The sequence below is a fragment of the Pogona vitticeps genome, chromosome 3 (genome assembly GCF_051106095.1).
Source record: "Pogona vitticeps strain Pit_001003342236 chromosome 3, PviZW2.1, whole genome shotgun sequence".
Lineage (NCBI taxonomy): Eukaryota > Metazoa > Chordata > Lepidosauria > Squamata > Agamidae > Pogona > Pogona vitticeps.
The window spans coordinates 108,162,571-108,190,459 of record NC_135785.1 but is presented as its reverse complement, the minus strand read 5'-3'; the positions used below and the strand labels follow the sequence as shown (position 1 = coordinate 108,190,459).

At 40.8% G+C, this 27,889-nt stretch overlaps 1 protein-coding gene across 6 annotated transcripts in view; it reads right to left on the bottom strand.

Annotated features, from left to right (window-relative positions):
- Window positions 1–903: 903 nt before the first annotated feature.
- The window catches only part of RASGEF1A (RasGEF domain family member 1A), a 304,991-nt gene continuing 278,005 nt past the window's right edge, over window positions 904–27,889 (bottom strand). For 3 of the 6 annotated variants that reach the window (XM_020802292.3, XM_020802293.3, XM_020802295.3), the window contains 11 exons: window positions 27,052–27,189; window positions 24,503–24,565; window positions 23,477–23,698; window positions 22,470–22,544; window positions 16,499–16,591; window positions 12,843–12,945; window positions 11,600–11,679; window positions 9,241–9,432; window positions 7,395–7,518; window positions 6,839–6,911; window positions 904–5,252 (listed from right to left, as the gene is read on the bottom strand). In XM_020802292.3, coding sequence (XP_020657951.3) covers window positions 5,228–5,252; window positions 6,839–6,911; window positions 7,395–7,518; window positions 9,241–9,432; window positions 11,600–11,679; window positions 12,843–12,945; window positions 16,499–16,591; window positions 22,470–22,544; window positions 23,477–23,698; window positions 24,503–24,565; window positions 27,052–27,189 — 1,188 coding nt within the window. In that variant the 3' untranslated portion in view covers window positions 904–5,227. The remainder of the gene's footprint in view (window positions 5,253–6,838; window positions 6,912–7,394; window positions 7,519–9,240; window positions 9,433–11,599; window positions 11,680–12,842; window positions 12,946–16,498; window positions 16,592–22,469; window positions 22,545–23,476; window positions 23,699–24,502; window positions 24,566–27,051; window positions 27,190–27,889) is intronic. The other 3 variants (XM_020802294.3, XM_078391036.1, XM_078391038.1) reach the window with 1 other exon arrangement.

The window sequence follows — 27,889 nt, the reverse complement described above, 5'->3', positions numbered from 1 at the left end:
ATTTTTTCCTATAACCTATTTTTGTGTGTGTGTTTAGTCGTTTAGTCGTGTCCGACTCTTCGTGACCCCATGGACCAGAGCACGCCAGGCCCTCCTGTCTTCTACTGCCTCCCGGAGTTCTGTCAGGTTCATGTTGGTTGCTTCGCAGACACTGTCCAGCCATCTCATCCTCGGTCATCCCCTTCTCCTCTTGCCGTCACACCTTCCTAACATCAGGGTTTTTTCCAAGGACTCTTTTTTTGATTATTTTTGATTATTAGTAAAAAGTTACACTGAAATATAGATTGTTCTTGAAGTTGAATGTCAATTGCTCTATTTTATTGGCTGCCCCGAAATAATACTTTTTCCCCCCTTAGGGTTTATTCTGATGTACAAAACCCTGAAAGCTTCCTCTAGGAAGGAGACGGGAATTGGCAGGAAGGGAGATTTTTTGTTTTCTTACCTGAGGTAGTCCAAATAGGGTCACTTAAGGTGCCTATACCATGTGGGTGCAAGGATGGTTCCACACACCTCTGTGTGACCATATCTGACTTTTAGTAACCCAATTTAGCCTGCTGTAATTGAGATGTCTAGCCAAGCCTTCTGTTGATCAATTCTGTTGAGAAATTAAATGCTTGAAGAACTGCATTATGGCAGTTCTTACAACAATCTTATATGATAGGCCAAAATTATATCTCCCCAATAGATTAAGGATAAGGCCTAGAGACCTGTCTCATTGCTAACATGTTCCTTCAGCTGGAAAGCTCCATCTACTGGCCTTGTTGGCTTCAGTTTCATCAACTAAAAATTGCTGCCAGAATTTCTCTTTATTTCACCTCAGCAATAAGCTTCCTATTTTTGTTTTGAAATTCATGAACTATTAGTATTTTTGAGGATAAAAAGATGCCCCTCTGAACAAAGTAGCCTGGTTGAAGCAATTTCAGTTTTATTAATGCAAGCACATCAAATTCAAACACAGAATATCCTGCTTTATGGTACAGCTTTATATGAAGCAATTCAGCTTTGAATAACAGAACGCAGTTGTTGAAGGAATGTGTCAAATCAAAGAAAATAATAACAACAAAAAAACCATGAAGAAATGGCACTTTTTCAAGTATATACTAGAACCAATTGACCACTGGAGTGCACATTCATGTAAAAGCTTTTTAAAAAAAATCTTAAATATGCATACACAAAAAGTGTTCCAGAACTCCATTTCAAATATATCTCTTAAATTTAAAGCATCCCTTTGCAAATTTCAAATACATTAACAAAGCTGATATACAGTCCCATTCATAGTGTTTGACAATGCTGCTAGTCAGGACATCTCTGAAAGTGCAAAAAACCACTGTAATAATACAGTATAAATATTCTCTTTACTCCAGGGCTGAAAATCAATGCTTCAGCATGGGGAAAAATAGCAGCAGATCACAAATAAACAAAGCCACTAATTAATTCTCTCTCACTGTGGGGCTGTCTTTCTGTTAATATGAAGTATTTCAATTTCTTCTTTTAATTTCTATAAATTAACTCCAGTTTAGTTCATTTATTTTGCCTTGTTCTCTGATCAATCTTAATGGTGACAGAAAATGTTTTAGGAAAGCACATTTGCTGTTCAATAAACCATATGGATATCTTTCCAGATAAAATATATTTACTAGAAATCAGGGGAAGTTTGGAATGCTCCTTTGTTATGTTTTGTCTTTAGGTGCTATCTTCTGGACAATAAACTTGCAAATATCACAGTGTATTAACGGCCCACTTGGGTTTTATATATTCCCATACAGTTTCTAATTTTCTCAATGAGAACTATCATTGAGGAAATTAGAAAGTACAGTATAGAGGAATGTATAAATATCAATTTATCTACAGGTCCTTTTCAGCCTAGTGCTCAGTGATGTTTGTTTTTTGTCTCTTGATTTAAAAGTTAATTCAAAGGAAGCTGGATGGTAAGAATATGCTAATTTTTAAATAAATGAGAAACCTGGAGTCTAATAACAATTCATACAGTGAATCAGCCGTGTATCGAAAGACATTTGAAAACCGTCTAGCTTCACTGATTTTATACTATGTTACTAATTGTGGTCTATAGGGTTTGTTTAATTATCTTATGTTGATTTGGCTAAATGTACTAAAGCTGTCTTTACTACCAGGTCATTCAATTCTATGCAATAAATTTGGTTGTTCTGAGTGGGGTGGTGGGTCCGCTGGTACTGGCTGATTCACATATGATGTTGCTGGCTTAAAAATGGAATCTGAACCTCTTCTATACAACGCTTTGCAATGCAAGTCAGTTCACACAATCTGATGCTACTTGTATAATCAAGAGATGTAGCACATGTGTGTGACTAGTGATTCATTTGTTCAGTGAGCCGAAAGGAAAATAGTACAGCTCTTAGCAGTGAGGAATAAAAATATCAAGAAACAATGACTGATTAGAAAACACTTTTCCAAATCAATGTAATAAATTATCAAGAGAAGCACGTAAATTCATAACAAGTTGAAATTACGGACTATCCAGCTGTAATCGAAATATGGTGGATAGCCTGAATAAATTTTGAAAACTTTTTACCCCAACAATTCTGTAACAGCAACATTTCATGAAGATTTAAGATACTGAAGGGCAAGTTCACCTTATCAATTTTATCGCTAATATTTTTTTCACCATAACTTGATTGCGAGAAATTGCTTTTATATCACGTGATTCAACCTGACACCTGCCTATTTGCCTATCAATGAGAGAAGCATAGAGGCAGCAACCTTTCCTCAAATCTATAAACTCTTGCTGGATGATAGGCTAACCCTTAAACTGATCACCAACCACACCTTACGTCAGTCATGTTTCTTTCAAAAACATCCACGTAAGCTTCTGTTCTGACATAGTTGACACCAACCAGTTTAACTTCAGTATTACCGGCTGAAATCCTGTTGCTTATTGGAAACCATATCATAACTGTTTCTCCCTGCTGAACAAACAGTTACAATACTTGGGGGCACATGTGTCTGTGCTAGAACTGCTTAAGGTACAATTTGTTTCTGGATATAGTTTTTGAAATCATAGCTATGTTAGTCTGCACAAGCATTTCAACAATGCTTTATGGAAAGGGAAGTTACAATTTGACTTGCACTAAGCAATAGGATTTTGGCTAATATTTCACGGAAACTAGGACAAAAAATTTGCCCCATTTGCATTTAAAATCCCTGATAAACAAAATGTACATGTAAACTAAAGAGTTCTCAGAACTAGTAAAACTCCAGGGGAAGGTTGGAAGGAGAGAAGAAATATTTAGCTATTGTTCAATTTTACCTTGTCAAACCTTATAACAAAAATAAGTTCTGCTGCACCATTATTGATATACAGACAGGTATACTCTAGTTCATGTGCCATATCATCCAGTTTATTTACAAAGCTATAGCTGGTTTTCACAGACATCCACATTTTTATTTTGCTTGCTTCCAACCCAGAGTTGCAGAAGGTACGCTAAACGATTTCAGTACCTCGTTAAGGCACTATTCTCTGATGTAAGAGGGAAGCAGCCTTGCGGCTAGTGTTTTTAAGGCCAGTCTGAAGGAAACATGGAATCCTTGTGCTGAACTGGGGCAGTTGGTTAGTTGCAACTGAGAGCCAGTTTCGACAACTGGCAAAACGGAATGTGGACATTTGACCTAGGCTGAATGTCTTCAAGCTACAGGTGATAGCATCTCAGGCTAAATCTAACTAGTAGCCACAGCTACAGTAGAGACAAATGGAGGGGACATGTTAAATAAATACTTATGTAAATCCCACTGAATCAATAGGTCTACTGAAGTTGGGACTGGTAGCTGAATTTAGCCCTATATGTTTGAATGTGCCCCATGATAATGGTGTCTTGGATACAAAGAAGAATTGACATAGAGAAGACCAGAAAAATTTCCTCCCTGTCACATACCCTCTGATGGCCCACAAAGGCTTCTCCTGAAAGGGGGTGGTAGTAGAGCTCCTGCAAAATATAAGAAATGTACAGGGCCTTCTGTGTATGAGGGAACATGAAACCTTTCTCTTCCATGCTCTTTTATATTAACCTATCTTATGATCTGGGTGCAATTTGGTTTGATTCCGCCAGCAGCCTATTACATCCCAGCCCACATTTTTCTGGAGAGTTCTACCACACAGGATTTTTGAGGGCCATGAGCTGTGAAAATGTGTAGGTTAATTTATTTTAAGAGTCAAGCCATTCAAATTTACATATTAAGGGCTTGTGTTCTCCATAATGTTATTTTTCTCCTTACGTAAACATTCAAACAAATGCCATCCCTTAACATCCATGGTGGATTGGCCAGGTAAAGCTTTAGTGGTTAATTCTCCTGACTGTATAGAAAAAGCCCTGTGTGCACAGTTTTTAAGAGCTTACAAGTCAATGATGCAAGGAAGGCAGTTTCAAAAAAGAAAAAGAGGGATGCCAAGAACAATGTGGATAAATTCTAGAATAGTAGCAGTGTAAAATATATACTGTAGCAAAACTGAGAAACATGTGGCACCTTGAAGACTAAAAAATGTATCATAACACAAGCTCTCAGAGGAAATGTATCCTTCATCAAATATGATAAAGGAACAATGAGATGCAGCTAGAAAGCTGGTTTTGCCCTCACCTTCTTTTCTGCAGCAGTAAGGGAGCAAAAGAAGCAAGGTTTTCAAGGTATCAGATGACCCAAATGGGATGGCAGTTTGACTAGGGCTCTCTGTTTTAGCATCAGTAGTGTAGTTGTCAACCATGGCAAATCTCTGCCAATGTTGGAAAATGTCCTTGTGTTTCTTAGGTCTTTAGAAACCTTACTGATTTTCCAAATGCATCAATTCATGTGATGGAATTTATTTTTCAGTAAGTGTTGGGTGGATCAAGGCAAGGTGGAGCACTGAACTTGTAGTCCATCTGAAGTGCGCATGTATCAGGTGGAAGAAATCAAACATGAAAATAAAGATCTGGATGTCATTTGAAGAAGATAACATCATGATTCCATCCCCACAGTCCATTTCACAGGGCCCTGCCCTTGATTTCATCAACTTTAAAAAAATCCTTCATTTTTAAGTGCCTTTAAGGTTGATGTGGAATATTTAGCAGATTTTTTTTCTCTTTTGAAGTTCATAAAAGATATTGTATATACAAAACAGACCCCAACCAGTGAGGTCTTCCTTTCGCAAACCATGTCATTCTGGATTTAAAAACAATGTTCTTAGGGTGTGCTTTAGAATCTGCAAAAGTCCAAAATCTCAGGCTCTGTTGAGCAGAGTTGTCCTAAAAATAAAATAAAAAATAAACAGCATGTCAGCAACTCAACCAAAAATACACCCCCTTAAATCAGAAAAGGCAATTCTATCATGGCAATCAAGGTTCAATTCTGAATGAATGAAAATTCACCAGCATCTACCTCCTTTATGAGGCATGCTTTGGGATCTCCGTCACTGCATTCTTGTTCCTTTGGGAGCAAATTGTCAGCCCTCAATCCAAGTGCTGACTACAGACCACAGATCAGATGTTGGCTGTTCAGTGCAGACATTCTTGTTCCCGGGTTGAAAAGCAAGACTGCTCTTGCCACAGCCACCTGATACCCTTTGCTCTTAACAGCTTCTAGGCCCAGCTGAACACAAATGGCAGAGGTGTTCTCTGGTGTATGGTTTACACATGTGACAAAATGAGGTGCAAAATAGACTGTGCCACATTGAGATGCTAGAGGGATGGCCACATGGCTTCAGACTACAGGTGGATAAATGCCATTTTTGAGGCTACTCCAACACACACCACAAATGCACTTTACAAGCAAGACAAGAGTATGTCGGGAAGAAAGTTTTTGAACATTGTCCTTTGCTTGCTGTGCTGTTTTTCTATTTGCAGGGATGTTTTAATGAAGGAGAACATTTAACTTTTGTGCCGGAGTAAATCATTCTATTCTTTTGTTCTGCTCCACATGTAGATTAGTCCCTTGTGATGGAGAATATCAGATACTAGAAGTAGTTAGCGGAATTCTGCACAGCACTACTGAGTGCATTATATTTTCAGTATAATGGAAAAGTTTCCTAAACATGTGGCAATGTACCAACCACATCAGTACTAAGGTTATAATAAACTTTTCTCTTTGATTAATTTATTAAGCACACAACAGAGGGAAAAGATTATCTCATGTGATAGCCTGAAGTGGTATAAACTGATACTGTAGTCATGACAAGCCACCTGCCTTTACAAGTTCCTTTGTGCCCACCTTGTGTTACTTCTCTTAGAATCTGCAGATGTCAAGTGCTACACATTCTTCAAAAATACCTGTTGAGAGAGACCACTTTGCCCCAAGATCCCGTGGGGATGGGATGGTCTTACCCTCTCCCCAAGCAACTGTTTTACTGGTATTGCCTTAAATTGACTTAATCCATTTGTGATGATGCTATTTTCTAACACAGCACTCAGAAAAACTGCTACCAAGAAAGAAAAGCCCATCTCCTTCACGGGAGACTACTGGGAGGAGGAGGTGATAGGCGAGCTGTTTGCCCTCCCGTAGCAGTTCTCTCAGATGGTCTTTATGTGGGCCTTTCAAAGCAGGGAGAGGCTAGGAAATCTTTATGTGGCCTGGATTTTAGAGTTCTTCATTGTGGCCTTTGTGAATGCATACAATAGGGTAGGAAATCCTTATGTGGCCTGGATTTTAGAGGCTTTTACTGTGCACCTCTCCTCTAAGGACAGCATTTCTGTATCTGAACCTGGCAAATGGTGATGGTTTCTCTACTTTGCATAAAATGTACATTGACTCGTGTGTTGCATTCTGAAGGCCCCTACGACATAGGGCGGCTTATAGCTCAGAAATTGTAAAAGGCCAAGAAGGTGGGCTTTGTTACCTCAGTGTCTTCCAGCTGTCTTTTTCCATATGGTTTTCTGGACCTTCACTTTCGAAAGATGCAATAAACAAAGCTGAAAGAGGAAAAAGGGCAGTGAGGCAATCAGCACAGATGTTGTATCTTTAATCACTTTTCTGCAAGAATGATGTCCAAAGCTGTCACTTTGGCCTAAAGATTGAAAACATTATTTGTTCTGATCTCCCTGCTATTCCATCAAGTATGGCCGTTTCTAATTGAACCCACCGTTCTTCGATCTGGGCATCAACACAATGCCTTCGTGAATACAATGCAGCGACACTGACTGTCAACAGACTAGCAAATATCTGTGCTCAAAACTGGAGCCCTCACTGGAAGACGACAATACTTTTGTGTTGTCATTCTTACACTGGTCTTGAAGAGAACTGCAAAAGCCATGTTTTACGGGGGAAACAATACTACTTTTTCCTTTTGCATCCTACTTCATTCTATTCCCAAAAGTCACCAATGAGAGTGAGAACAATACTATGGCAACTGTGTTGTAGTGACCATATTTTGTATGAGTAGTCAGAAATGTTACCTTCTTCACTATAAATAGGTGCGGTGAGCAGATAACTCTGAATTTTCCTGTCCTTCTCAAAAGGACAGTCAACCTGCTTCCATGTGTTAAAGTCATGGATTTGCCTCGAAATTTCCCAGAACTTCTGCATGAGAGAAACAAAAAAATAGAATATAAAAATAAATACAATCTATTAATAAGGGGGGAAAAGGAAACTAACACTGCATTACTCTTTTACTTTATTTCTTCACCTTGTGAATATTGGTCAAGGCCAGAACTGCAGCATTATCACAACAGTTGCAAATATTATAAGTACTTTGTTGCATTCTTATTTTTAATTAATTCACTACCATTACTTGTTGTTTAAAAATTAACACATCTCTCAAATGTGTTACTTATTAATTATTTTTGAAGCAACAAGTTAATGTTACTCATTGCACTAAAAGCCTCTCCCTCCAATTACAGTGCTGCCCCGCATAGCGACGTTAATCCATTCCAGGATTAATGTCGCTATCCGGAAACATCACTATACGGAAACGAAAACTCCATAGGAACACATTAAACTCCGTTTAATGCGTTCCTATGGGGGGAAAACTCACCGGTAAGCAAAGATTCCCCATCTGGCCGCCATTTTCGCCGCCTCGGTAAGCGAGGGCAGGGTGCGAAAACGCTGCGGGTGGCCATTTTCTGCACCCGGCGGCCATTTTGGAACCGTCAATCAGCTGTTTCCCTAACATCGTGATGTGAAGATCGGTAAGCGAGACGCTTACCGATCATCGCAATGTGATGTTTTCCCTATCCAAAACATCACAATGAGATCGCATTAGCGATCGCAAAAAATGCGTCACTATGTGGATTCGTCATTTAACTGTGCGCTCGTTAAGCGAGGCACCACTGTATTACCAGCCATTATACTACTATTTCTGTCAGTGACATTGTAATGCCCTTGTTGCCTCCAAAGGTCATCTGCTACAAGTAGTATCAGTACTTGTCACATGTTATTTTGAAGTTTAGACAGAAACTAAAGTGGGCAGCTCCTATACAACAGCCTCTGGGAGTATAGCAAGCTTGCCATTCAACCAGAATTGCATGGAGATGTTCATTCTACAGACCAAGGCAATCACCTCAGGTAACCCAATGGCAGTGGCTGTTTCTAAAGCTGTTGCAATTACGCAGGCACAAAACATATCTACAGAAATGTCTCCATAGGGGCCAGAGTGGCAGAATGATATGCTCTGATATGTAAGCACCTTCTATTGCACCCTGTAAACACCCATGGTCCACTCTCCCCAATTGTATGAGGTTTCATACAATTACCACTACAAAGTAATCCCAGTTTGATCACTAACTTGCCAGTCTTATGCAGTACTCATAGTCTGCAGTATTTATGGAGGAAATCCTAGTCACATGCAGATTAGTCTGACTGGCACATTATACAGACAATTGAATTTAACATGTCCTGTAGGAAAATGACAACAGAACAGAGCCAGCCCTCTTTGAGAGCCAAAGCCATTCCCAAGAGCCAGGTAAAGAATAGGAATGCAGCACATCCTGCTATGATGCAGGGATTCACGTATCTGCTATTGTGCTGGAGTTTGAGTGGGGCAGTTCCCCACTAAAATAATCTGCTCAGATCCTCAAAAGTACACTATGAGAACTTTTTGCACAAGCATTCAAGGTAAGAAGTAATTATATAGGTAATCCCCTTTCCGATCCTGTTCCTGCTTTCACTGCACATCTATGTAATATGTGAGGTTTCTGAACCATGCTTCTAAACAAGGTTTCCCTGCCCTTCGTCACATGCCCAACATGCAACAAATGCTTTTCTCCTGTAACAGAAATGCTTTCTCTATCCCGTGTTGCTTACCTTGAAGTTTATCTGCCCATTGGGCAAATGGTTGGTGTGTATTTTGTGTAGGAAGTAGATATCTTTAATGAAAAGGTTGAAAACAGGGATGACGATTTTCTCCCGGCTGCTATGTGCTGTCTGGGATCGCTGTGCTGCTCCTTGAAGGGCAGTGCGATAATTACAAAAGTTGCTGGACGGGTCCATGTGATGCTGTTATTTAAAAGAAGACGTTAGGATGCCCATTAGAATAAATAAATTTCTTGCTTGTATCAACTTATGAGTCAACTTAAGTGTTAGTACTTCCTTGGGATCCATTTCCTCCTACTGAAGCCTTTTACAAGATTTATATATTGTTCCAACTACTAACTGCCCGAGAATTACAAACTTGACATTCTCCACACAATTGTCCAGAGACAGAAAAAGTGATAATATTTGTCTTATGGAAAACATCTACTTTTTTTTTCTTTTAAGAGCACGTATCCAATGGCACCAAAAGGGAATGGGCAGGTCTTGGATATCCACCTACATACTGCACAAGTACAGTTGAGGATTTCATCCAGAACTTCTAATCCAGGGATTTTCAGGATCAGTGCACAAACCTATATGTATTAATTGGCTTGCTTTTCATTGATTTCTTGACAGGATACAAACAGACAGCCATATAAGGTTGTCTTAGATTGTGCAAGAAAGGATTGCTTCACTGAGTGCAATCTTTAAAACAACTCTTTCACCGACATGCAATCCGATCCTAGTCCAGCTCAGCTTCCAAACAAAACGAAAGAAAAGAAAGAAAGTGAAGGAAAAAAGAGCACTACTGCACAGAGCAGGATTGAGCTTGTCTATGATCACATGAATGTCATCTGCTCACTAGAAAACAGTGTGAAACAGACTATGACATAGGCATTCCGAAAAGCAGCCTGAATTGCCATCTGATCGCATCCTTTAGTATCTTGTACCTGAGTTATGATCTGTTTCCAGCGAAAACTGGTGTACTGAAATAATGTATATAAGGCACGGCTATGGTGGATGATGCATTCATCTAATACATAATGTACAACCAAGCACTGGAGGCAAAAAGAATACATAGATGGCTGTTGTAGGTTTTTCTGGCTTTTTGGCCATGTTCTGAAGGTTTTTCATCCTAACGTTTCACCAGTCTCTGTGGCCGGCATCTTCAGAGGATAGGAGTTAGACCTTAGGGGACAGAGTTCTAACTCCTGTCCTCTGAAGATGCCAACCACAGAAACTGGCAAAACGTTAGGTAGAAAAACCTCCAGAACGTGGCCAAACAGCCCGAAAAACCTACAGCAACCATCAGATCCCTGACATGAAAAAGTTCGAGAATACATAGAATATGTAGAATTTATGGTGTTTATTGTTTGCAACTGGGATGTTTCTGATTTGAGTCTTAGTGGAAGCCAATGTATAGGACAATTCCGGGTGAGAATTGAAGCATTACAGAAAATTTCTATGATTCAGGATGAAGCAGGTCTCCTTGTCCATACACCCCACCTTAGACTATGATTTAAACAACAACAACAACAATTTGAGTGTAGTTTGTAATAAGGATGGGGGGATTCACTGGATTCTGCAGTCTCAATGAAAGTAGTATTTTGTATGTCCACAGATTCCTTGCAAGAAAAAAACAAGCTCAGCTCAAGAATTCACATATTTACAAGGCTTATAGGGCAAGTTCAAACTAACACGCCCACAACAGAAAGTGTGTATTTTAAAATATTAACAACTAAAATGAACATAATTATACAAATACTTCAGTCAATGGAAATAAGTTGCAAAAACAAACTGAAATGGGCACATTAGGGAAAATATTAAAAAGAACAGAAACAAGGGTGGAAAGAAAATGTAGACAAGATGCAGAGAAATGTCACAAAACCGAAATAGATGTTCACAGCTTTATGGAGAGTTGTTCTTGCTAAAGGTTGACCATCTCCCTCCACCAGATGGCAGACTTCAATTAAAGATGAAGAAACAAATTCTATGGAAATCAGAAGTAAGGTGGAAAATAAAAACTCTTATTCAAAACAGGGATTCAGGGATTATGGGGACACTAGTTCTATTACAGAAATAAACCCCCCGAAGCTTTTATTTTTAAGAAAACTATTTTATTTATGGAATGCTGGGAATGCTGCTGCCTTCTAGGCATTGGATTATAACTCTCATCATCTTTGGCCAGCATGTCAATAAGGGATGGTGATGGATAGAGTTCAACAACTGGGGGAGCACAGTTTCCTCACCCCTGACTTCACTGGACAAAATCTGTTCAGAGGAACGTGCCTTTGTAATGAAAGAAATATACTATACAGTACATTGTAAATGTGAAGTTTCAGCAAGCTGCGGAAGGGTACCAAATATTTACCTCTAACACATCAAATTTGGCGGTTTTGACTTTGGACCACGTTTTCTTTAGCCGGGCTACAGGACTTAAGTTCATACCCGCTGAAAAGAGAAAGAAAACAAACTGAAACGTTTCAGTAATTCATTTAAAATGTTCCTGCAGCCAAAGCAGGCAAGTATAAAGAGCCTGGTTAGGTATATTTAAGGCTGTGTCGGCCAAAGTGGGGATCCCTGTACATTGTTGGATTACATTTCCCAGTATTCCTTACAATTGGCTCTGCTGGCTAGGTAGTAATAGAAGTTGGGAGTCCATCAACTTCTTGAAGGCCAGATTCTGCTCATCCCTGATTTAGGCTCAACACTACATCGTGGTCTAGCTCAGGGAACATGTCTCATCCCACAATTCCCTTGACAATGGGATGCTAGCATTCGAAATATTAGAAAATGGATATGGAACCATGAATTCCTTTCTATCTTTCTTCTCTTCAGACTGAATTCTTCTTTGCCTACCATAACTGTGATTAAGCATTGCACCAGTGCTAGCAATAACATTAATGCTTAACTAACATCATTCTGAACTTTCAAAACACTGGATAAAAATTGTCCTTAAGAGAGGAACGTTAGTTTGCTAGTTTAACCCTAGTCTTCTTGTTCCCCTTACTTGGTGAATAAGAATGGGGAAATTTTTATTCTGAGGGAACAAAGAATCATGCTCTGTCTTCCTCTCTGATCTGATCTCCTGTGTTACTTCTGTGACAATCTCTGATGTTTTAAAGAAGTCAGAATCCTCAATAGCTGGATGATACACAAAATGTCATTTTCTCCTAGTTCGTGAGTGATTCAAACAGCAAGTTTTGTTCTTAAGGGCTTTCCTTTCAAACAGTTCAAGTGTACAGAGAAAAAAGTGTTTAAACAATAAGAAGGGACAAATATGTATCACACACGCAGCCAGACAAACCAGGATTGACTGTACCTTCCTGACTAACATAGTTAGTAGTAGCATAATTAGACTTGCCCTCTCATAATTCACCTAAAGGTTCCTGTAGGCCAGAGTAAGCTTCGAGTTTTCTTTTCCATGCCTCCCATTTATCTACTGTCTCCTACATTGTGATTATTTGCAGTCTTCCCCTTTGCAATATCTACACTGCCCATTTGTCATCCAGAGTACTGCATTTTCCGTGGGAAGTTGTATCTCCTCAGATGCCATTATTCTACTGATGCTGTCACACGCGTTGCCCTCAGGTGTCTTGCAGAAGAGTACTTACAGATAATGGCCATCATTGAATTAAAGTTTCCAATGTTGAAGCACTCTCTGGCCACGTCAATAAAAAATTCCACTATTCTTGTTCGCTGCTTCTTCTTCACCACCTGAAATTAGAAAAGGATGCCATGAGCAGGAGTAGGGGAATCGCACTTACACAATAGAAGCCTTCCCTTGCAGAGAATATAAAAACATTTACTTGGAAGAGGTACCAAGACTTCCTTCTTTAAAAAAAAAGAAGAAAGAAAGAAAGCCTTCAGGGTACTGAGTTGAGAACCCCTTTTTATTAAAAAGAAAGCTCCAATTACACTAAAAAAGATCTTGTAAGCTCTCTTTATTGTGGGATGCTGAGAATCTACAGAGTTATGTAAAAGGTGAAAGAAGGGTATTAGGAGGAGCTTCTCATGAATTTAAATAATCTCCCTGGGGTGGTGGCAGTGGTGGAGGGAAGAATGCAGGCAGAAGAACTGTGGAGTTCAGAGTTTCGAAAAATCAAAAAGCTGTTTCTCTTTAAGAAAATGTAAACAATGCTATACAGGTGGGATGTGCTTAATAATAGAAGAGACTGTCTGGCAGAGACCCTGTTTTGACAGGGTACTGGGGAACTGTAATCTGATTTCGTCAATATTCTATTATATCTGATGAGGGATATATCATGACCTGAGTTAAGGCATTAAACTTGCATCAAGTAAATGAGACTAATCAGCTTAAGAGCTGTTTTGTTTCTCCTAAATTGGTATTCACTGAATTTTCACTTGTGTTATCCACTTATTCTGTTGTTATCTCACAGTTTCTCCAAGGGACTCAAGGTGGTGTGCTTTATCTTTCCAAGAACCCTTAGAAGTAGAATTCGACAATTGTTGTTGTTTAGTCCTTAAGTTGCCTCCGACTCTTTGTGACCCCATGGACTAGAGCACGCCAGGCCCTCCTGTCTTCCACTGCCTCTTAGAGTTGGGTCAAATCCATGTTGGTTGCTTTGATGACACTGTCCAACCATCTCATCCTCTGTCGTCCCCTTCTCCTCTTGCCTTCATATTTTCCCAACATCAGGGTCTTTTCCAGGGAGTCCTTTCTTCTCATGAGATGAGCACTCCATATCTTCCCCTTCTATTTGCAGAACTTATAGAATATGACAATAAGTTCCCAATTTTCTCCCTGGCTTTCTAGATAAAAGGCATATGTCAGATTAGGTTGAGAGTGGGCCCAAGAATGTGGTCTGATTCAAGGTTTGAACCCATTATCTCCCTTTTCCAAGTCCAAGGTTCTATTCATTATATTGTGCTTGTTCAACACACAGTTAGCATGAACCCCTCATAACTGTAGAACTATCCTGAGCCACATTAATTACGAATGAGCAAATTAGGCACGTGCTCTAATCTTTAACATTGAAACAATGGATTTAAAAGCATTTAAGTTTGTTGAAGCCTGTCCCATCTTTTTTTTTCCCCAGCATGCTCCCCAGAGGGAAAGCACTACACTGCATGCTTAGACGAACAGCTTATTTATGCAGTGATTGCTGCTGAGTTGCAGCCTGGCCTATTCTGTGTGTAATTAGCTTCTGAGAATGAATGTGTTCATAATACTTGTCAGTTACTGTTCACTGGCCTTCTTGATAGTGAATCAATGTTTGCTGTATGCATTATTTTCTTGTACTTTGTTTCTAAGGGCTAATGTATGTTTTCTACAGAATCTTGTGTAGGGAGAAATTATGCTAAAAGCTTTCTCCCTGATGTGCTAGGCTTTATGTATAAGGAATTTATTTTAGATAGTGGAGCATTCAGAAGTATCATTGCCAACCGAAGCTTCCATGATTGATTGATTAATTGATTGATTGATATCCTGCCTTTCTTCCAATCAGGGAACACAAGGTGACATAAAACACATTAAACAACATAGAGTATATGCATAAAATCCCAATAAATTAAGAGATTCCCTTTAAAACAGAATTAAACCAAAACAATACTGTTTTAAACAACAATGTTAGTTTAAAAGGTAAAACAAATTTAAAACACTTAAAACATTTTCTATATTTTCCATGAAAGACTGTCACATGATTTTGCTATGTGACTTATAAGATCTTTTAATGCACTCAGAAGTGCACCATTGCTGGCTTGCCTCTTTCATCTTTCTCCACCACACTGATCATAAGTCAGGAAAATGATTTGATATGACATGTATTTGTATCAGAATTTAACATGGGTTTGGAATTAAAGGTGAGGTTGGCATACACCTGTTTATGTATGGCAAAGAAATAACTAATGAGGTAAGCCTAAATAGTCTGTATATTAGGTTTCGTAAGAAATTTATGCAAGGTACAATAAATTGGTTAGACATGGTAAGCATCCCATTGCACTGCTCCCACATACGATGTTTTATATATAAGAAGCAGGAACTTTTTGTAAGCAGCTTTAGTGAAGCTGGCATCTTGGTAGCTATGGAAACTGCCATTTTCACGCCTACACATGGTAGATACTGGATAAGAACAGCACTGTTTGTTATAAGGCTGAGTGTGTTGATATGACTAAAGACTTTCCTGTGCTCTTAACTGAGGATGCAGTTTATATATTAACAGAGCAAGCTGACTCCTGGCCCTCATCCCACATACCGTATTTGCCAGCATATAAGACGACTGGGCGTATAAGACGACCCCCAACATTTCCACTCAAAATATAGAGTTTGTTATATACTTGCCATATAAGACTACCCCCTCTTCCGCACACCTTCCACACAACAAATAAAAGATGCTATTCATTGTCACCATTGCATGGCCGCAGTGCAACCGCAGCGCCTCCGGCCCGCCCCTGCATCTCCCTGTGACCGGCACTAGTGCGCAAGTGCGCATGTGTGAGCTCTGCGCAGACAAGGGGCGGGGCGCTGCTGCTTCCCGCCAAGCAGAACAGGCCGGTCACGGCGAAAAGGCTGGCACCCCTGTCTTGCTGCTGATGCTCACCGCGGCTGCGCTGGATACTGCGCGATACTGGAAGGCATGTAGAATGAGGTGGGCAGGCATTGGGAGGCTACTATGGGCACCGGGTGAGCATCGGAAGGCCACTATGGGCAGCTATGTCTATCCCAACTGAAGTGCACCCAGCGTATAAGACCCCCCCCCCACTTGGAGGCATGTTTTTCAGGGCAAAAAAGTACTCTTATACGCCAGCAAATACAGTAATTTCATAAATATATGAAGTCACAAAACTATGTTCTGGGCATATTGCATGAGATATAGCTGCTAGACCCTGAGGGGTTGCAACTGTAGTGTAGCTCCATGGGGTTTTACTACAGCATACAATGCTGGAGTGGCATCTGATGAAGCGGAGCAAAGCAACAGTCATGCCACCGGGAGAATGAGTTAAGTAACCTTTACTAGGCAGTATGAATCAAGTCAGAGTACCATGAAAATGAGTGCAGAAATACAAATAAAAGCTGATTTCCAGTGTCAACAAAACATTTTGCAAAGACTTGCATTTGGCACGAGAGACTGTGCTCATATGCAACATCCCTTGAGACAGTCAACAAGAGGTTATTTTATTGGAGGTAACAATTCAAGTCTCACAACTTCAACCATGGCCGTTTGAGAGTTTATTGAACCACAATCTGAAACATCAAACACAGATTAACTGCTGATTGCAGGGACGTATTTTCTTGCAGCAGAACACTTGCCTTACAAATCTCTGTCGCCACCAACATGCTGAGACAATTAAACCAGTTGTCATAGGCCTCCAGATTGTAGGTTTTGGTAACATCACCTCGGCACTGGAAAAAAAAAACAGAGAAACAACTTGAACTAACACAACCACATACTAGGTTTGTACCTAGCAAAGCAAAAAAACATGTTACTTTCAGAGCCACAGATGCAAAATCAATTCACCTTGCATTTTCCAAACACATATACTTAATCCTCTCTGTAACTGATAATAATTTGTGCAATGATTCAGGAATGTGATGGAGCCACAGCTCAAAATCCATTTTGCTACTAATTCTGTTTTGCTTATTCTGCTAAAAAACCCTTACCTTTTATCAGAAGCAGAATTTTATATACTCAGTTATGCCTCGTGTAAAAAAAAATCTTGCGGTTTTCAGACCTTTCTAGCAATCAATGTATTTCACATACTATTTCTTTTAAATGTCTTTCTGTATAGAATTCTGAACCCTTCCTCTATGTAGTTATTTGTACAGTTTATCTTACTTTCCTGGGGCACATCTGAATGTAGACGGTAATGTGCCTGTTATCTTCAAAGGCCTTTGGGAAAGATAAGAGGAAAAATATTCACAGTGCAAAGTGCTAAATGCTTTTTGTGTGGTTAAAGAGATGAACTGCTAAAGCCGGAAGGACGCTCAGCTGCGGACTTGCCTGGAAGTGAAAGGAAAGTCCAATGCTGAAAAGAAAAAATACTGCATAGGAACCTGGAATGTAAGATCTATGAACCTTGGTAAGCTGGATGTGGTCAAACAGGAGATGGCAAGAATAAACATTGACATCCTGGGCGTCAGTGAACTAAAATGGATGGAAAGGGTGAATTCAATTCAGGCGATTATCATATAAACTATTGTGGGCAAGAATCCCATAGAAAGAATGGAGTAGCTCTCATAGTCAACAAAAGAGTGGGAAAAGCTGTACTGGGATACAATCTCAAAAATGATAGAATGATTTCAATACGAATCCAAGGCATACCTTTCAACATCACAGTAATCCAAGTTTATGCACCAACCACCGAAGAGGCTGAAACTGACCAATTCTATGAAGACTTACAACACCATGTAGAACTGACACCAAAGAAAGATGTTCTTGTCATTACAGGGGACTGGAATATTAAAGTAGGGAGTCAAGAGATAAAAGGAACAACAGGTAACTTTGGCCTTGGAGTTCAAAACAAAGCAGGGCAAAGGCGAATAGAGTTTTGTCAAGAGAACAAGCTGGTCATCACAAACACTTTTCCAACAACACAAGAGACGACTCTACGCATGGACATCACCAGATGGGCAATACCGAAATCAGATTGATTATATTCTCTGCAGCCAAAGATGGAGAAGCTCTATACAGTCAGCAAAAACAAGACCTGGAGCTGATTGTGGCTCTGATCATCAGCTTCTTAGAGCAAAACTCAAGCTTAAACTGAAGAAAGTAGGAAAAACCACTGGGCTAGTCAGTTATAGGTAAAGGTAAAGGTAAAGGTTCTCCTTGACAATTTTTGTCCAGTCGTGTCTGACTCTAGGGGGCGATGCTCATCTCCGGTTCCAACCCATAGAGCTAGCGTTTGTCCGAAGACAATCTTCCATGGTCACATGGCCAGCGCAATTAGACACGCAACGCTGTTACCTCCCCAGTGTGGTAGTACCTATTTATCTACTCGAATGTTTTGCATTTTGCATGCTTTCGAACTGGTAGATTGGCGGGAGCTGGGACAAGTGACAGGGGCTCACTCAGTCATGTGGATTCGCTGTTACGACTGCAGGTCTTCTGACCTTGCAGCACAGAGGCTTCTGCTGTTTCACCCGCAGCGCCCCCATGTTGCAAACATCAGATATAATCTAAACCAAATCCCTTATGAATACACAGTGGAAGTGAAGAACAGGTTTAAGGAACTAGATTTGGTAGACAGAGTGCCTGAAGAACTATGGATGGAGGCTCGTAACATTGTACAGGAGGCAGCAACAAAAACCATCCTAAAGAAAAGGAAATGCAAGAAAGCAAAGTGGCTGTCCAACGAGGCCTTACAAATAATAGAGATGGGGAAAAAATGCAAGGGTGATAGGGAAAATTACAGAAAATTGAATGAAGACTTCTAAAGAATAGCAAGGAGAGACAAGAGGGTCTTCTTAAATGAACGGTGCAAAGGAACAGAGAAAAATAATAGAAAGGGAGAAAACAGAGATCTGTTCAAGAAAATGGTAGATATTAAAGGAATCTTTTGTGCAAAGATGGACATGATAAAAGACAAAAATGGTAGGGACCTCACAGAAGCAGAAGACATCAAGAAGAGGTGGCAAGAATAAGAGGGGATTATACCAGAGGTATAAGAGGAATTATATCAAGAACATCTGGATGTCCCGGACAACCCAGATAGTATGGCTGCTGACCTTGAGCGAGACATCCTGGAGAGTGAAGTCAAGTGGGCCTTAGAAAGCATGGCTAACAACAAGGCCAGTGGAGGTGATGGCATTCCAGTGCAACTATTTAAAATCTTAAAAGATGATGCAGTTAATGTGCTACACACAATATGCCAGCAAGTTTGGAAAACTCAACAGTGGCCAGAGGACTGGAAAACATCAGTCTACATCCCAATCCCAAAGAAGGGCAGTACCAAAGAATGCTCCAACTACCGCACAATTGCACTCATTTCACACGCTAGCAAGGTTATGCTCAAAATCCTCCAAGGTAGGCTTCAGCAGTATGTGGACCGAGAACTCCCAGAAGTACAAGCTGGATTCCGAAGAGGCAGAGGCACTCGAGACCAAATTGCTAACTTGCGCTGGATTACGGAGAAAGCCAGAGAGTTCCAGAAAAATATCTACTTCTGCTTCATTGACTATGCAAAAGCCTTTGACTGTGTGGACCGCAACAAACTATGGCAAGTCCACAAAGAAATGGGAGTGCCTGACCACCTTATCTGTCTCATGAGAAATCTATATGTGGGACAGGAAGCAACAGAACTGAATATGGAATAACCAATTAGTTCAAAATTGGGAAAGGAGTATGACAAGGCTGTATATTGTCTCCCTGCTTATTTAACATATGCAGAATATATCATGCAAAAGGCAGGACTGGATGAATCCCAAGCCAGAATTAAGAATGCCAGAAAAAATATCAACAACCTCAGATATGCAGATGATACCACTCGATGGCAGAAAGTGAGGAGGAATTAAATAACCTCTTAATGAGGGTGAAAGAGGAGAGTGCAAAAAATGGTCTGAAACTCGACATTGAAAAAACTAATTTCATCACCTCCTGGGAAGGGGAAGATATGGAGGCAGTGACAGATTTTATTTTCTAGGGCTCCCTGATCACTGCAGATGGTGACAGCAGCCACGAAATTAAAAGACCCCTGCTTCTTGGGAGGAAAGCGATGGCAAACCTAGACAGCATCTTAAAAAGCAGAGACATCACCTTGCCGACAAAGGTCCGTATTGTCAAAGCTATGGTTTTTCCAGTAGCAATGTATGGAAGTGAGAGGTGGACCATTAAGAAGGCTGACCGCCAAAAAATTGATGTTTTTGAATGTGGTGCTAGAGGAGACTCTTGAGAGTCTCCTGGACTGCAAAGAGAACAAATCTATCCCTTTTGAAAGAAATCAACCCTGAGTGCTTACTGGAAGGACAGATCATGAAGATAAGGCTCCAATACTTTGGCCATCTCATGAGAAGACTCCCTGGAAAAGACCCTGATGTTGAGAAAGTGATAAGGCAAGAGGAGAAGGGGACAACAGAGGATGAGATGATTGGACAGTGTCGTTGAAGCTACCAACACGAATTTGACCCAACTCTGGGAGGCAGTGGAAGACAGGAGGGCCTGGCGTGCTCTGGTCCATGGGATCACAGAGTCGGACACGACTTAACGACTAAACAACAAAATCATATTAAATGATATTAGTTCTTGCAGTCTACTAGAAATTTGAATGTTCCCCGTCTCACTGTAAATAACTAGTGAGAGACTCAGAACTGCTTAAAAACTCAAAAGAAGCTTAAAATTTAACATAATATAATGCTTATTGCTTAGGAGTTTAACGAAGGAGGCTCAGAATAATAAGCAGTTGTGTGAATTATATTTAATCTTTTGAAGCTGTTATGTCTAGACAGATCTCCAGTCTTATGCAGCATCCCAGAAGATTTCCTTGACCTCTGAATTCCATTAATCACAAAGTTGCAGATAAAAACTGGTTTGTAAGGAGTGCTTTAGATGTTCTCTGAGCTGTGTGGGAGCTGTTCGCAAACAGGCAGTTCCTACCCTGCTTCACACCAGCGAAAATGTCTACAGAGCATCTAACCCACCCACCCCAAACTGGTGAAGATGAGACACTAGCAGCAAATCCCAAACAACTGAAATTTCCTATTATCCCAAATGTTCAGGCTTTATGAAGAACGGCCATGAAAAAAACAGTTCCTTATAGTTTGGGCTAGATGCATCTTGCCTTGAAACATGGAAGTTCCATTTACTACACCAGCCAGCAGTTGTTTACAGACCAAATTCATTTAAAAAATAATGCAAAATGTGCTGCCACTCCATACCACATAAAGCACTCTCTGTGCAATTTACAAGTTAATTATGCAGCCTACATATTGACCCCCCCCCCCCCAATGAGCTGGCTACTCATTTTACCAACCTCAGAAAGATGGAAGGCTGAGTGACCCTTCAGCCGGTTACCTGGGGTTGAACCCCAGGTCATGAGCACAGTTTTGGCTGCAATACAGCAGTTTGACCAAGAGGCTTTTACCGTTTAAAAAAAAAAGTTTTTCTGATGATGTCCATAGTGGACATAGCTTGCTAGATTCCTCTCAGCTTCTCTGTAGTTAGTGAAAGAATATCTATACTGAGGTCTGGCAAGCTTTAAAGGTTGAGGGGAGGGTAATCATTTCTTAAAGTTGGACCAGCTGTGGATAGCACCAACCCTTAAAAAAAAGTCAGAGGGAAAGAAACTGACCAGAAGCTCACAGTTTTATAAAAATCTTTGTTAATTATTTTAAAAAAGTGCTAGAAGATTCTACATTGCAGTTACTCATGGAGCATCTACACTGTAGACGTAAACAGATGGAACTGTTGTTCCCTTTCCCTAGAAATCATAGGAACAGTGCTCAGGGGGGTGGACTAGGCCCCTTTGACACAGAATCTTCAGTTCTTACCAAATAACAATTCCTAGACTTCTTTGTGGTAGCCATGACAGTTGAGCTGGTCCTTAATCACTATTTTGCTATTTATTCCACAGATAACCTGCCTTTCAACCAAACAGAGACATCCAAGACAGCTAAAGACACACATTAAAAACAAAATATTCATGAAGATGCAACTTAAAAATAAGTACATGAAAAGCGTTGTTTAAAGAGACAGCACGCAAAGACATGGCATCCACCCAATTGGATCCTCTCAAAAACAGCCCAGTCTACCTGCCAAAGGCATGTCTGGATAAAAAAAGATTGCCAGCTGGTGGGAACACAATAGAGGGGAAGCCAACCAAATCCTCCTTGGCACGGACTCCAAGAATCTGGAGGCAGTCGCCAAGATGGCACTTTCTTGCTCTAGACCTGCCACTGATGACAGCAGGACTAAGGAAGACCACCCCGCCCCCCATCAAGAGCTTAAAAGTCTAGGCAAGCTCATATGGGAGAATGTAGTGTTTAAAACATTCTAATCCCAAAGAGGTCATAATCAGGACACTGAAATGTGCCTGGAAACAGACCAGTAGCCAGTGAAGCTACTGTAACATGGGATCACATGCTGCTGGTCACCTCATCTTTGGTCAACTATTTGGTTGCAACATTCTGGGACAGTTTCTGTATGCTTTTCAAAGGCAACCGCACACAGAATGCATATTAATAATCCTGTTTGGATGTAACCGAGGTGTGCACATCTAAATATAGGTTTAAATTATAAACCTCTTTCTATTCCCCCATTACCATTCCACTCATACTTTGCACTCACCTTGTGATTATCCAGGGAGTCCATGTGGCTGACTATCTGCATGAGATCTTCAGGATAAATGTTGCTCACTCTCTCCTGAAAACAAGAAGGGAACACAAAAGGACTATCAAGATTTTGACCACACAGACCAGGAACAGAGCTATGCTGATGGGACTAGACCCGAAAAAGAAAAACGTTTAACACAATCAGGCTTCAGTTTCTTGACAGAAAAGTTGTGCTTCGTAGAAGACTTAAATCACAAATGTGACACTCCTTGGCTCTCCTCAGGTCAGACTCCTGTGACTGCCTTGCGGTTGCTGTTGAGTAGGTAGGAGCAGCCATCTTGGATTCATTTGAATGCTAACTACCAACCAGACTGCTGATTCTCTCCCCTGTCAGCCTTCTTCATTGTCTAGCCCTATGCGGCAGTTGCTGAAATGTTCCGTTTAGAATTCTGATGCTACTTATAAAAATTAACATCTTACTTTTGCTTCTCATACGTTATTAAAAAAAATTAAGATTTTCAACCCAGAGACATTTCCTTTATTTTGCCTATAGGAATAGTCTTCTGGTATTATTCCTTGATTATATTTTTTTTACTTCAATCCACAGTTCTTTTGGTTCAGCAACATGTGCTGGTTCGCTTATCAGCTGAAGAGGTGTTGTTTGGCACTTCACAGCCTTGTGTCCTCTGGCGGGTGCCCACTCGACTGGGCACCTGCTGGTGGGCTAGGAAAGCCAGGCCACTGCCACTGAGTGGGCACCTGCCAGAGAAGGCAGGGCTTTGAAGTGCCAAACACCTCTTCAGTGGACAAACGGACCAGCACCTCTACTCACTACACATCATCCAAAGCCCTTCAGATGGAATGGATTCATAATCTCTGCCCTCTTCCACACTCTCTGAATCTCCTCTGCCAAATATTCAGCTATAAATCTTGAGAGCCTGGCTTGAGCAGTTTGCCCTGGACCTGCTGTAACGTCTAGTAGATGGAAGAGAAATGAATGGAAAAATGTCCAGACTCACTCACCAGCTCAATGTGCGTTAGTTGCTGTGCCAGAACAAGCGGGTCACAGCAGACACTCAAGATGTCCTTCTGCGATGACTGAGGTTTAGTTTTCAGGATTGTGCCTTTGTCGGTCACAGGCTGGCGGAACTTCTCTCGAATCTCCTGGTACTGATTACGTGCAGCAAGGGTCATCAGCAGATTTTGAGTCATCTGGCTAATGATCTTCTTGACAGTTCCATTCTCCTAAAGCACAAAGAAGAATGTTTTCTTGTTGCTGGGAAAATGTTCCTATTACCTGTTAGTTAGAAGCATGCTTTAGGAACCTCTTGTTGTGAGGTAAGAAAATGACCAAGTTCAGTGTGTTCTCTTAATTGAGTTTTAAATGATTTAGATGTGGAATAGTGTTAGGTTGCTAAAGTGAGAAAGAACCCAGCTTTGTCTTTTTAAATCTCTGAAGGTTTCTTCTATCTGACCAGGTCTAGCCTGTGAGGGACATAAGCTGGGAATCCACTATGTCCACAAGACAGGCAAAGGGTCTCCAGACTCTTGCAGCAAGACTGACATTCTCCTTTTCTCCTGAGCACTGCAAAAACCTGGATAACGTAGAATAATTGTATTTCTACTCCCTCCCCACAGGTTTTAGGGGTCCTCTGAAAATGTTGTTGCAGTCCTTAATTATCTTAGAGATGCTGCTGCCAAATCTATCTTTACGGTGAGAAAGGGGAAAAGAAATGCCTATCTGAGTCACACACAGGGAGAGATAGTTGTGAACTAAACATTATTGTCTCTTGTTCTCTCACGTGGCTATCCTTTGGTAACACATGAGAAAATAGCCTGATGTGAAACAAAAATCAAAATAATGATTAATTTAATGACTCCTAACCCTACATATAGCTCAGTGGTTTATGTACAATGGTGCCTCACTTAACGACAATAATCCATTCCAGGAAAATCGCCATTAAGCGAAAACATCGTAAAGCGAAAATAAAAAGCCCACTGAAATGCACTGAAAATCTTTCAATGCATTCCAATGGGCTTAAAACTCACCGTCCAGCGAAGATCCTCCATACGGTGGCCATTTTCACTGCCTGTATAGTGGGGAATCCGTCCCTAAACAAAGCGGGGAGCCATTTTATTTACCCGGTGGTCATTTTGAAACCACCGATCAGCTGTTGAAAAAGCATCGTTTTGCAAAAAATCAGTTCCCGAAGCAGGGAACCGATCATCGCAAAGCGAAATCCCCCATCTGCGATTGCAAAAAGATCGTCTTAAAGCGGATTTGTCATAATGCGGGGCAATCGTAAAGCGAGGCACCACTGTATCTGGCTGTGGAGCTAGAGGCTGGGAGTTCAATTCCCCACTGTGCCGCCTTGTAAGGGGCTGGACTCACTGATCCATAGAATCCCTTCCAGACCTGCAGTTCTAAGGCTGGTGTTGTTGTTGTCCAGATCTGTTGTTGTCCAGATCTGTCCCCTGCTGCAAATACAGGAAAAGCTGGAGGCATCAAACCACGCCAACTTTCCTTGTGGGAGGGAGGGAGGGAGACTTCAGGGATCAAAACAGACGTAATTTTGCTGAGTTCCATGTTATCATTGTAATGTGTTGTGTGCCTGAAGTCCTGCTGAGGAACAACCATTTTCCTTCCAAGTTGGAATCAAATTTTAGGCTTCGTGGTTCTGTATAATAAGAGATGACATTGCCACAACTGGATGAACGTGCTTTAGCTCTCCTTGCTGACACAACAGATGCTAATTTGAACTGTTGCTCCATTGTGATCTCAAGTGCATAGTTGAGAACTTTGGTAAATGCCTGCTTGCATAGACACAACCTTTAATATTGCACAGTAGATTGAGATGCCCAACCCTGTCTATGCAGTATACCTGAGCCTCCTTTTTCCTAGTTCCTGAGGCTGGCATATCCCTTATCAGTGCCAACTTGAGAAAGCCTGAATATTAATTCTTTGGAAATCAAGGAGAGATGGGAGTAGTATAAAATCTTTTCTAAAATACCAAGCTGTGACTTGATATTTTACCAGAGTGTATACATATCAGGACAAAAGAGTGGCACATTGAAAGGCCTGTTAAACATTTGGGTTCCTTCACACCTGAGAGAAAGCTGCCTCTTTCCCCATACTCAATGACACTGACAAAAGGTTGTTTTGACCTGACTACTTTGTTTCCACACTTTGGTTGCTCCAGCTGGCTGATTACTGTTTCTGCAGTTAGAGAACTGTAGCCCTGTATCAAGGTGAAGACTATAAAGAAATACAGACACACATAGACAATGATCAGCCATGACCAAATCAAGGAAACAGAAGAGAGGGGCATTCCATCATTTTGGGAAAGCATTGTGCAGGTAATTAAAACAGAACATAAAAATAATGCCCATTTGTTTCCTTTTAGTATAAGGTTTGTAAAAACAGGTCTCCATACGCTTCTAAAAATGTTAATCATATCCTTTTCCTCCTCAGGCTGTGACATCTTAATGACATGCAGGAAAACAAATTGCTAACATACTAGGACTTGTCAGGCTACTCTTGACAACACCTTTAATGGCCAAAGCATCAACTACATATCATCCTGCAATCCTGCTCAAGTTGTTGCTCTCAAGTCTTTCGCCATTCAGATTTTGTATATGCACAGGTACAATCACTCTTACAAGGCTATGGCCAGAACCACCTTTTGGAACAACAAACAACATTTCTTCCCTTGCTATTCTCCTTAGAGTTTGGAAAAGTTACTCTTCTTCCTCTCCTACCCAACCCCACCATCAAGGCCCCTGTAGCACCTTTTCTGATCTCTGCTTCTCCCTCTCCTTGCCTAACCATTTTCAAGTGCAGGGAAGACTGTCACTGAACTGAGCTGGATAAACAGGTATAAAGTCATGCTAGAAATTCCAGGGAACGAGTTATGCCTTTCATTTTCTGTTAATGTTTCCAACATCCAGTTCTGTTTCCTCAGTGTTACAGTTTTTCACATTTACTTTTCATTGCTTGTATTTTTAATTCAACGGCAGCCACATGTGAAGTTCCCCCCTGGCATCACCACTTAGGTCGTACTTCCCCAGACAGTCAAAAAAAGCTGCTTGAAAGGCATTCCATAATTGCCCTGGGAAATTTCTAAACTGTCGTGGAATATATTTTCACACAAGGCCAGTCAGAAAATATCAGGCTAACCACATTAAGGAATATTATGGAAGTTTCTGCTGCTAGGCCGCCCAAGTTGGAACCTCACAACAGAATATTGCAATGTGTCCTGCTTCCTAAGAGGAAATGATGTTGCTCAGGCTGTGGTCTGATGTCATTCCTGTTGCACAACAGAGCAGCACAACAGGACATCAGACACTCTTCTATTACTACTGAGCATGCTCAGACGTTACTAGGAAGTCCCTGAAAAGGTGAGAAGCAGACACCTCTGATCCTGTCTGAATGTTTAGGAGAAAGTGTGGCCAGCTGCTATTGTCTTTCATTGCTGCTACACCAATATAGCAATACATATACCAATAAATATTCACAACTTGACACTGACAAAGAGCAATTATAGCCTGGTAGCAGTGGTGGTGGCTCTTTCACCTGCATGACTGTTCTTCTTTCTTACCTCGTCACACTGTGTGATCCTGTGAGCAATTTCCTTGAGCTCTTTCATAGACTTCTCATCCTGGAAGTCATAAGGGAATGTTTCAGTCCATTCTTTGAGGAGCTGAATAATCTTGGCAGCAAAGGACTTCAACTTTGCCTGGGAAAGAACATGGAATGATAAATCAGTTAATAAGACAGAGTCCTTCCTTAAATATATCACAACGCTGTCTTTATTCCCCTATATCTTTTCAATATTCTCAGAACAGAATGTCTAGCACCTCCCTTCTTTGCGGTTGTTTCTCTAGGTGGACAGTGACTTGTCTGCCGAGGAAAGGTTGCTCTCTGCATAAAAATCAGGTTCTTAGAGCTTATGTAAAGAGCCTGCCTGTGAGCAGGCATATCACTCTTCCATTGAAGAAAACGGACACTGAAGAGGGTAGGGGCTAGGTCTTTCTCTCTCCGGGCAAGTAATGACAAAGACTTCTGGGTAACTGGATTATGGCCCCCAATGCCAAATCAATGCTACATCAGTAAGAGCATATAAGAGCCATGAAAAGTTTACCCCTTGGACTAGAACCTCAGCTGGTCTGACAAATCTTCCTCCCTCCCTTCCAAATATGTCAGAGCACTAAGAAAATACAAAAAGACAGCAGGTATATACAAATGCTTAGCCCATCATTCTCGAGATTATGTAACTTTGCACTGTGATAGATACTGTACGTGTGGGCAGCTTATTTGTCTCAAGGGTGCAAGTAGCAGTAGTAAAAGCAAACCTTGCAAAAAAAATGTCTGCCAGGTGCAGAGAGGATTCTGTCAAATAATGGGGGAAGAATCCCAAAGCTCAGGCATCATCGTAA